The sequence below is a fragment of the Lytechinus variegatus genome, chromosome 16 (assembly GCF_018143015.1).
Source record: "Lytechinus variegatus isolate NC3 chromosome 16, Lvar_3.0, whole genome shotgun sequence".
NCBI lineage: Eukaryota > Metazoa > Echinodermata > Echinoidea > Temnopleuroida > Toxopneustidae > Lytechinus > Lytechinus variegatus.
The window spans coordinates 5,513,926-5,525,253 of record NC_054755.1 but is presented as its reverse complement, the minus strand read 5'-3'; the positions used below and the strand labels follow the sequence as shown (position 1 = coordinate 5,525,253).

Here is an 11,328-nt window from a genome sequence, read left to right as displayed (position 1 = left end):
GCTTTTGTCAGCCGGCCAACTTTCCAATGGTGTCCTTTAAAGAACAAAGCTACCAAGAAATTACATTAAGAGATAGAGAAACACAAAAGCTTGAGGTGCGTTTTATTGTTATTATTATTTTTTATTTATTAATGTCAACTGCAATTCGTCTATTAGCCATTTTGTCTAATAAATACCGATTTGGTTAATTATCATTTGGTCTAATTATTAAACGATCTAAAATAAAATCGAAGTTGCATACAATTTGTCCATTGTCGAATTGGTTTCACCTGGCACGGATCCAGGGGGCGTTGCCCTACCCCCCCCCCCAAACAGAGGGCGAGAGAAAGAGTAAGAAGAGGAAGAAGAAAATTAAAGAAAAGGGAAAAAGGGAGAGAAAGCAGAAATAAACAAAACAAAAAACCAGATCCAGGTGACTAGAAGGGCCTTGCCCTACCTAAAAAAAAGAAGAGACACAGAAAAAACGAAGACAATTGGGTAAGGGGGGGGGGGTAGAGAGGGGAAAAGCATTTTTTAAAAAGGGGGAGAAATACACATAATTGAAGATAGACAAATGGATCCAGGGGTCTGATGGGCCTTGTCCCCCCCCCCCTTCCCCAAGAGAGAGAGAGAGAGAGAGAGATACAGCGAAGAAGAAGAATATGGGAAATAGGGGAAAGAACAAAATTAAACATATATATATATAAAGAGATCAAGGTGGTTGAGTGCTTTATTAGTATCATTATTATTTAATTAGTCTGACTGTCCTACCCCATCTGTTCCTGAAAAAAGAGAGACAAAGAAAAGGGGAAGAAAAGGAAGAGAAAGAGTGAGACGAATAAACAAAAAAGAGGGAGAGAGGAAGAAACATCATTAAAGATAGAGAGACGGATCCAGGTGGTCGGAGCCCCCGCTCCTTTTCTCTATCTCGAATTCTGTTCTTTCTTCTCTCTTTCTTTTTAAAATTATTCTTCCCCCTCTTTACCTTCCCTCTTTAACCCGTTTATCTTCTTCTTTTCTGTCTGTCTCCCACCTTTTTTTTTTGGGGGGGGGGGTGTGGGGAGGCCCTATCAGTCACCTGGATCTTTTTTTTATCTTTATTTATGTTCTTTTTCCTATTTCTTCTTCTTCTCCCTTCCCTCTTTCTCCCCTTTTTGTGGGGGGGGGGAATCCCCCTCTGCCCCCTTGATCCAGTCCAGGTTAAACAGTGGAGATACATTTATTGAAATTAGATTTGTATATTTAGATCGTTTAATAATTAGACCGAATGGTAATAAACCAATCATCGGTATTGGACCAAATTGCTATAAACAAATTAACTACAATTCACTGCAATTGACTCTGTGAAATAAAAAAGTCTCCGTACCCCAAGCTTTGTGGTTCCCTATCACTAAATGTAATTTTTTGGTAGCTTTGTTCTTTGAAGGACACCGTAGGAAAAATTGGCCCCCTGGATAGCTTCTCGGAGCTTCTACTCCATCGACCACTTACTCGGTCTTTAATAACAAGCCCAATTAAATAATATTATTTATTATTTTGTTTTATATTTGGAAAAAATTATACCGTATCACTCATATTGGCTCCGACAGCCCTGAACTGCTGAAATCAAGCCTGGTGGGTGGAACTTGTTCTTAGGTCATAAATCAATTACAAAGGGATATCGCATTGCACAAAAAAGGATCACCAGTCGTGCGTCAAGTCAATCGTATCTTACGAACAGCTTTATGAAACGCCCACCTTGAATAAAATAGCCGAAAAGTAAGAGAGATGTGAACATTATCTTGTGATAATATCATGAGATCTCTTTATTCTTCATCAATTCAATCACAAGAAAATCACTTATTAAAACGGGACGCTAAATAAAGCTACTATGACAGACAATCATGCGTAATACCATAGGTAGGAATTGGAATCTTTGTATAAAAATGACCAAGAAAATTAGGACCCTCCTTTGGTGCTACTGGAGCAAAAAAAAAAATCTTGCACCAAACAAATTATAGGAACTCAATTTCAATAACAAAAGTTCTTTAAATATTATATTCTGAAGGGATTCTTTTCAAGAAAGATTATAACTATAAAATGAACATTATTTTTCAAATACATAGTATTCAAGTATTTAAAGAAAAATACATAGTATTCAACGAAATATCTAAAAGTTCAAGAGTTTTGTTTCCGCCCATGGTGTTCCCGTGAAGAGTATGTAGGTATACCACGTTGCGTCATACGTTCCCTGATAAGTCGGGTGTAGTCAACATCTCCTCTGGCAAGGTGTTTGCACCACACTGAAGGGTTATTCTTAAGAGAAAAAAGCATTACCCTCCTATCTCTCGCGTTCATACGGGTACTATTGCAACAAGAGTCATGCGTGGCAGCAAGTCTCGCTCGGAACTCCGCAAGGTCTTTTCCAAACTCGGGACCGTAACTTCTCACTTTCCGCCAAAACGTCTCATTAAAATGCTTATAGAGCCAGACGTCTGCTTTGTTCCATGTTTGTATTTTAGTGCGAAGGTCTGGGCCAACCTCGACGTGGTAGTCGGGCGTACGCGTTCCTTTAGCGAGATACAGAATATCATTCATACTCCAACAAAGAAGTTTCCTGAGGAGAATTAGAGACTCATCATAGTACTCGGTGATCATAACGAGGTCGAATTCGGCATCGATCTCGTGGATTTTCCTCTTGACCTTGTCATCATCATCCATGTCGTCATGCGACATACCGAGGTCAAATAGTTGCTGGTTGTGCATGCTGTCTTTGTAGTACTGTCGCGTTTGCATGACTTTCCGGAAGTGCAGTTCTGGATCTTCCATGAACAACTTGAGCGGTTCTCGAGACCGCGGAATGGACCGCCAGATTTCAAAGTAGTAGAATGCAGATTCAAACTGGGCGGACGGTTCTCTTAGTATCGTAATGTATCTGGCATCGTGGAAGACCATGTCCATGGATGATCGGTTATAACGTGCATGGTTGGTGAGGATATCATATCCCGTCTGAAATGACCATCGGACTTTCCCCGTATCTTTCACCTCTGTAAGGTTGATCTTGTCCACGTTAAAGATCCTCTGGTAGTTGACAAAGTGGTTTCGATGTGGGACCAGGAAGGTAAGATTGTTGAGGTAACCATACCGTTGGATAATGGATGCCAAGGTTGTTGACCCTGTCTTGTGTGTCTTCAGGAAGACCAGTTTCTGGTGGGGTACGCATTTGGTGTTGCTTGATGCCAATGAAATCCTGGGTCCCTTGAGTTGCTCTGGGGGTGTATTTCCGTTGGCTTGAAACAGCAGTTCCGGGTCACCACGACCAGTATCTTTGCTGGAATATGATTGCAGTAAAAAAAATAGGAAAAGTGAATTAACTTCATGATGTCGTGGGGAGACATCCTTTATTATACAACTCCCATAAATATATTTAATCTTCGTCGCCAAGCGACTCGAGTCACCTGACATTTCATGTAAACATCTTTACTGTTAATGCACGGTTCATTAGCGGTAACATTTGTCATGTTTCTTCGCTACCTGTAGTTCAGGGGTCACACCAGCTTGAGTCCACCCGGAGTGAGATACATACACTCTAAAAACAAGAAATGTTAACTTACCGTTTGAAGGGTTGGAGGAGTGACAACATTTTTCTAAATGTTGCATTTACCACTTTAAATGGTTCCACCCAATACTTGAAATGTTGGATTCAGCCTTATACATGGTTGGATGTAACATTTGGAAAAGGTTGTCACTCCTCCAACCTTTCAAATGTTGATTTAACATTCGAATTTTTTCGAGTGTAGCAATACTAACGAATGCTTCAAACCATGTACGTCCAGAGGTGGACTCAATCCTCGTCGGCGTCAGACCATTCTTTACATACAGTAGGATGGGAGGGGGGGTTACACAAAACCCAATCGTGTACCTGATTTTTTTATTTGCAGCAACAGGAGGTAATGAAAGTATCGCTGATATCGAGACGATGACGAAGATGACAGCGATGATGAAAAGGACGAAGGTCGGGCGAGGGTGGGAAGGAAACGGCATCGTAGCTACATCAGACCATAATCATTTTGGAAATCGTGGATGTGGTCATTCATTACCGAGATGAAAGATATCTTTACTCCGTCAAAGAGAGAGATTCACGCGCGTCACCTGGAAAGATTGAATGAATCAAAACAATTATTATCATCATGTTTATCTTTCTAACAGCATTTGATATCAACAAAAATGATTGAAAAAATGTAAAAAAAAAAAAAAATAACGTCAACGCAAATGACTGAAAATGTCAAAAGGCTAAAACATCAAGTTAAAAAACAGTTAGGAAGTGATAATTGTGTTTGTTTGTATCCCATTAATAAGTCGTAATAACATGAGGTCGGGAATTAATTGACTTTTTTCTTGACCTTACATACAGGCCATCATTCGGGCCCAAATCAATAATTTATCTGACTTAAATCAACAGTCAAGTCAACCAATCAATGACTACTTTATGAAAATGACAATTAAATAATCCTTACTTTTTGGGTACGTTTTATCTAATGACAATGTAATGTTTGGCTTTAGATACTAGTGCGAATCAGCCTTCTGAATGACAATCCAGTTTGTTAAAAACTCGAAAAAAAAAGAACTGGTTCAAATCTTTCATCAGCTGCAATAGCACAGAATTGAGCTCTCGCATCAAAATCTTGTCAGGAGGTTAATTGTAAAATCCGGGGCTAAGTCTTATCACGCCCTCACTTGACATGACTTAAACAGGGATTGGTAGACTCCATATGGTAGAATAGTTGGGGTTTTTGTCAACTCTCTCTCTCTCTTCGTTTGACCTTTGGTAGCCTCATCTGCAATTCGTTTTTGGTTCAACTTTGATATAATAGTACACAGCCGAACAGTTTTTAGGTGAGCTGGCATCATCAACGAAAGAGATTAAAAGAAAATATAGTGTGAACAATATGGAATATAATTCTCTTTCAATAGTTTGGCTATTTTTATTCGCAATAGAAGTAGTAAACTTAAGAAAGAGTGAATGGTTTCCATAGAATTCGGAAAAAGTAACCGTGTGTCAAATAAGTTTTGAGAACCCTTTAAGCATTATCATAGACCTACAACAGTATCAGTCCTGTCCTGTAAATCTTATTCGTCACGTTGTCCAATTTTACACGAATCAATTCTGTTTAGGTAAATGAACTTTCATTATTGCGGCATTATGTTTTGAATCATTCCAATGTGGTCGTATTTCTGTATAAAAGGGGGACTTTTCAAATCATAATTGCAATAAAAAGTAAAAAAATCACTAATTTACATGTCACAAATTTAGAAATTCCATGGCAAGCAATAGAGGGTACAAAAGTATGATTCTATAACATGTATAAAATGATATAATGTATAGTTACCATGCATAAAATGATGAAACACCAGCTTACATGGAAAGAAAAGGAGAGAAGAAGAATGACAAGAAATATGATGGTGCGATGGCGATGGTTGCGACGGCGGCGGTGATGATGGTCAATGATTGATATTGATGGTGCTGATGTCTGATGATGGTCGTTGATGATTGTTATGCAGTGATGGTGGTGGTGGTGGTGATGGTGATGATTATGATGATGATGGTGATGCCGGTGGTGATGATGATGGTGGTGGTGAGGATGATGATGATGGTGTGATGACGATAGTTTATGATGATTGATGATGTTGACATGGCCCTGGGGAGGAGGGTGCCGCCGGGGGTGCCGATGCACCCCAATATTTTCCTTGGGGGTTCTGCGTTTATTATTCTATATATGCAGCACCCCCTGTAGGTGTAAAAATTGAGAAATGTTCCCAATATTACCTGTATTTTGTAGTGAAACCATTTCTTTTTCGTGAAATTTCTCTGGACCAAAATTACTTCATTCACTAGTGAAACCCTTTATTTTTGCTTGTCAGTTTACATCAGCACCCTACTGGGGGTAAAAAATAGTTCACAGGAACCTGGATGGTGATGATCATGATGTCAGTAATATGATGATGATGATGATGATGGTGGTGATCACGGTGATGAAATGAATGACATCTTTAGAATCGATAAACGCATAGTACTGCGGTCAGTGGAATGTCATGCAATAAATACATGTTATTAAGACAATTGATAAGTTATTAAATAATTTAATCGGACAATATGAGCCGACTGCGTTAATACCATGAACCACTCAACAACATGCTACCAAAAAGTATTACAGCGGTTTGCCTCATATCGTATCTATACAAGTACTGATAATACGCAATAGGCTTGTGTCAAAAGATGACTTACCAGTCTCTGGAGACTCAGGCTGAGAAATTAAGCCGGTACTTCGGCAATGTTTGGTCCCGGTGTTTGGTGTCGAACTTTCTCTACACTCTGATGTGAATTTTGATACAAGTATCATATATGATTATAAATATCATACAGACCTTTGTCGGCTAATAGATTGCAGTGGCGAGATCGACCACACATAGCGAGACGGAAAACTGCATCGGTACGAGGCGGTAACCGTCCGAAGCAAGGTACCATGGTCGTGATATAACCAGTCGTACAGAAAACAGATGATTTGATTTCCTTGAGAGTCAATGGTTGACGGGAGAAAGTTAAACTGCCAACGTATACACAAACAGAATGGCGGAAGTCGAAGGGAGGCGTAGTATGGGCGAGTGAAGAAGGGGCTGAATGGGATGAAGTGAGTGGCTAGATGTGCATCTGTGAGTGCGTGGGGGAACATGTGTGCGTAGAGGGGGGGGGGGGGTGCAGGCGGGGGTCACTCTTTCCATTGGCCGGCTACGCAATCTCGTCCAGAAAAAAATAATGTCAAAAATATTGTTTGTGGCAACCACGCAGGCAATCGCCACATGAAACCAGCATCATGTTAAGGCCGAGGGAACCGCCCCTGAGCCCCCCCCCCGAAAAAATAAAATGTAGGAGCCTTTTTCTGATTAAAAAATCTTCTATGTACATTCATAGCTCTATCATGAAGGCCTTATAGATTCATGTGAATTCATGTTGTCTTGATACATGTATATTATATCCATATTTTGGGGATCAAAATTCATTTACTATTGTTTTGCAAACCATAAAAATCTAAATAATAAATAACAATCCCTCCTCTTCATCAATCGATCTGGATTTATTTTTCACAAAATAATATAAGAAATGCTTGAACACATTTGCGTATTTTGTTCATTCTTCAAAAAAATATTGTGATTTGAATATTTAAAATGCAGCGTAAAATGATACATGCATCATAATCCTACTTCTCAAATTAATGATCCATTTATCGTACATAGATCAAGAAAATGTTTTAGCAGTTAGGGTCTTATTTGGGAGGGTGTGGCATTTATAAGAAACATCGATTATGCCAGACATGTCGTCGGATTTAGATATAAAGTAAAAACTCGGGGGGGGGGGGGATTCTTTTAAAAAGTGACGCCATTGTGATTTTAAACAAATGGAGTATTATAGCAATAAACCGCCCCCCAAAAATATTTTTTTTACCACTTTTCTCCTCTTTTTCATTTTTTTGGTCGCTATACTTAAAAAAAAATCCGGGATACTTCCCCTGATGTGCCTTCCCCATAAACAACCAAAAAAAAGACATATATGCAAGCTAGCTCTTAAAGAGCGTGTATAGTGACTGCACTTCGGAGTGCTGATTTGTCTAATTCAAATTTGAACTAGACAAATCAGCACTCCGAAGTGCAGTCACTATACACGCTCTTTAAGAGCTAAATTAGCACTTCATTTTTTAGAGTGTAGGAAAGCGGAGGGGGAAGGGGGTGCGGGGGCGCTAGCTTGCCCCGTAATCATGGTAATTCGCCGATGGACTGAAGACGGCCAGTGCCGCTGGTCGGTTGCCAAAGTTGAACCTGAAGATATTTGGAAAGAAAATACCAAATAACGATTCGTGGTCATTTTAACCTTCACTTCTTGACCTTCAGTTAGATGAAAGGTCCATGTCACCATCCCGATCAGTAGCAGTTTGAATAAATCAGATAGTCAGAACAGGTGAGCCTGTAGGCCGCCTAAAAGTGATTCGAAAATACCCAAATTTAAATTCGAATCAGTTCGTGTATGGAGAATATGATATATTTGCTGTAAAACCGATTTGTCCTCTTTTCATGTTTTAATTCAAGTGTGTTCTGGTAACATGATCGTCAATAACAGATCAGTGATTTAAGATTTTTATGCGTATAGTATTATGTATGCAAAAAGAAAAAAATGTAAAAAAATGTTTGTAATAGCAATCGTAAAAAAGGAGGAATTTATGATGTTTAAACTTTTGATTATTTTCACAAAGCAGTATACAATTAAATGAGAGAGCCAATAATGTCACACACTCGCTATCTTGTGCAGATTTCATGATAAACAAACTTAAAACATAAAGAAAAAATATTTAATTTATAATAAAATATTGCAATAAAAGAGAAGTTAGTGGGTGACATAATGAATTCGATGGTTCCCTTTTTATCTATCACGATGTACACTGTTCTTTTTTCAATTAAAGCTATACTTTGAAATGATATAACTTATCGTATCTTACCTCCGATTTTTATGATTTTTGTTATATGCCTGTTTGATTTCACAGATTGACATTTGGCATTTTGTGGGTAGTCGAAAATTAAAAAAAAAAAAATCAGGAAGTACTAACGTAAAAAAGGTACAGGCATAGCTAACTAATACATAATACTAGTAAGAAACCGGTACATTTTATTTCATTTCTCAATTTCTATGATATTTTTGGGTCGATATTTAGTCTGTATGCACAGACCCTGATTGGAACTTTGATCAACAAGTGAGTCTCCACACAAAGACTAGCACATATAAATACAGCTTGCTGTATGAGCGAGTCGATGTTTGTACCGTCATCGGTAAAGAGCTTACAGGCATACCAGATTATTTGGAAACTGATTGCAATCGACAGACAGAATCACGAAAGTGAAAATGAGATTATTTTCTCTCCTAAACGCCACCTCCACACAAACAACAAGTTGATCTTTAGCGAAGTAGAGAGGAGAGAAATCTTCAGAGAAGTAGATAAATATAAGGCCCGGGGGGGGGGGCGGGCCACTTATATTGACGAGTGGATACCATGCGCGAACAAAAAAAAACACGTAAAAGGGATGTCTTTTTCACGATAGGGCACGTTACGTACGTAACGTGATAAAGGTGTCAAAAACACAAAAATAATGAAAAAAGGGTATCTAATTCGCTAGGATAATTACGTGTTTAGGGTCGAATTTGCGGGGATGATAAAACAAAATTAAAATGTTTTATAAAGGATGTCCTTTTTGCCCCAACACTTCGTGTTTAGAGTCCGATTTGCACGAGGTGTAGAAGGTGTGGTCGTACTAAACCAATAAGGTAAAGCAGATGACCGAAGGACCCGTAAAATAAAACATTCCTGTACTTGTTTAGGGGTTCATTTCAGGAAATATTTGCCAAGAGTATCGTTTTGTAGGGTTTCACACGCCAATACTTGTTCAGGGGTGCATTTTCAGAATGTGGAAATTACGTATTTAGGGTGCTTTTCGAGACCCCATGGTCGCGCATGGTATCCACTCGTGAATGGAAGTGGCCCCCAGGGATATAAGGCAACCATAGCGATGGGGGAAAATCATGAAATGGGATGTAAATTAAGAAAATTATGGGCTTTATTTTTTTCTTCTCAAAACAGTTATATGCACTTCCTGGTTTGTATGCCAAAAGGGAATCAACGATGCCACACTTCCACTATGTTTAATTCTTATAAATTTGATCATCGAAGAGGATCTCGACCAAATAAAAGAAATCATTATATTAATTCAACATTTACCATTACGAATCAAACTGATTTCAATATTATTGGATGAAAGAATGATTTTGACATAAATAGACATTGCAAATGTGCGTTTTGTGGAAATGAGCGAAAGTAGATAATGTCATAAACTTTTTAATTTTACATCTGATTTCGACCTCAAAACGTATTAATTTTCTCTATCTATATCAACTTTTTGTTTTAGGTGTACTTGACCTTTAACGCATTCAGGGGAAGTTTTATTGGTACAAATTTAACACTCAGATCGAAATTTCGGCGAGATCGTGAAGTGACGACCAATTCCCCGGTGTGATGCTACCATCAAATTCGATAACAGTTCGAGTCGAGTTATGCTGGTCACATCGGGGGAGGGCAGCGGCGTACCTAGGATTTTTCACAGGGGGGGGGGTCAAAAAAATTGACAAGCAAAAAAAAAGGGTGTTCTTCAAGCTCGTCAGGGGGGCAATAAATGTCTTCAAGCGAGTCAAGGGGGCAAAAAAGGTCTTTCAAGCTCGTCAGGGGGAGGCAGAGATACGTCCTATGCATGGGTTGTGGCTCGTCAGGGAGGGGGGGGGGGCAGTCCCGTAGGTACGCTAGTGGGGGAGGGGAGAGGGCAGTTGCCTATATCGCCGTATAGCGCCATAACCTATCAAAATTTCTCAGATCTAATTCATTTCAATTCAATACCTCACTGAGCACACCCTCCCTCACTCGATTGCTTTTTAAAAGGAAGCGTCTCTGCGACGTCTCGAAGACCACGAAGTTGCGGGGCGTCGGGGTCTTTCATTTTTTTTCTTTAGGGGGGGGGGTCAGGAGCGGTCTCTGATATCCCGAGCTTGAGGCGTTCCTGCGACGTCTCAAGACAAGGTGAATTTGCCTGATATGCATGGCTGGGATGTTGCTGCACTGTTACGTCGCGGCGATCGATGTCTCGGGGACCTTGTTTTATAGTTGCAGCTATGATGTCGTTGCAACTAAGAAAAGTCCCCGAGATGTTGCAACAACGTCCTCCCGACTGTCAGGCAAAATGCTTGTCACCTTGTCTGCTGGAGATGTCATATCGCATAGACTGAATAAAACTTTGTATGTGTGACGCCTATGCGACGTTGTAGAGACGTTTCAATTAGTAAATAGGACCTTCCCCCTTGCGTTTTTTTAACCGTCTAAACGAAAATTGCATGCAAAATTAATCAGGCCACCAATTCACCGATAAGCGGCAGGAGCTCTCAGCTCAGTTTAAAAATATATACATGATTATAATATTGTTAATTTCCCAAATCTTTTTCATTTTCAATTTCATCATAATTATCATTTTTATTTATTCATTGATTGATTGATTTGATCATTCATTCATTGTTCATCATTTACATTTTTTATGAGTATAATTAATTATCGATTTGCTCAGCTATTTATTTATTTTGTTGTTTCTAATTATTTATTTACTCAGTAATTTATTTATCTATTTACTTGTTTATTATTATTATTTTTTTTTTTGGGGGGGGGCTAGGGGATATGTGACCAAAGAAGGTGTGAAACTTATGTGTTTTCGAAGTTCATTCCCTCGACAATC

The 11,328-nt window shown here is 39.1% G+C and overlaps 1 protein-coding gene across 1 annotated transcript; it reads right to left on the bottom strand.

The window, feature by feature from the left end:
* Positions 1 to 1,729: 1,729 nt before the first annotated feature.
* Positions 1,730 to 6,629, bottom strand: LOC121430343 (galactosylceramide sulfotransferase-like). Its single transcript, XM_041627620.1, has 3 exons — positions 6,245 to 6,629; positions 3,881 to 4,110; positions 1,730 to 3,289 (listed from the first exon to the last, which is right to left on the bottom strand). The coding sequence occupies exons 2-3, from the start codon at positions 4,000 to 4,002 to the stop codon at positions 2,137 to 2,139; spliced, it is 1,275 nt and encodes a 424-aa protein (XP_041483554.1). The 5' UTR covers positions 4,003 to 4,110; positions 6,245 to 6,629; the 3' UTR covers positions 1,730 to 2,136.
* Positions 6,630 to 11,328: the final 4,699 nt, after the last annotated feature.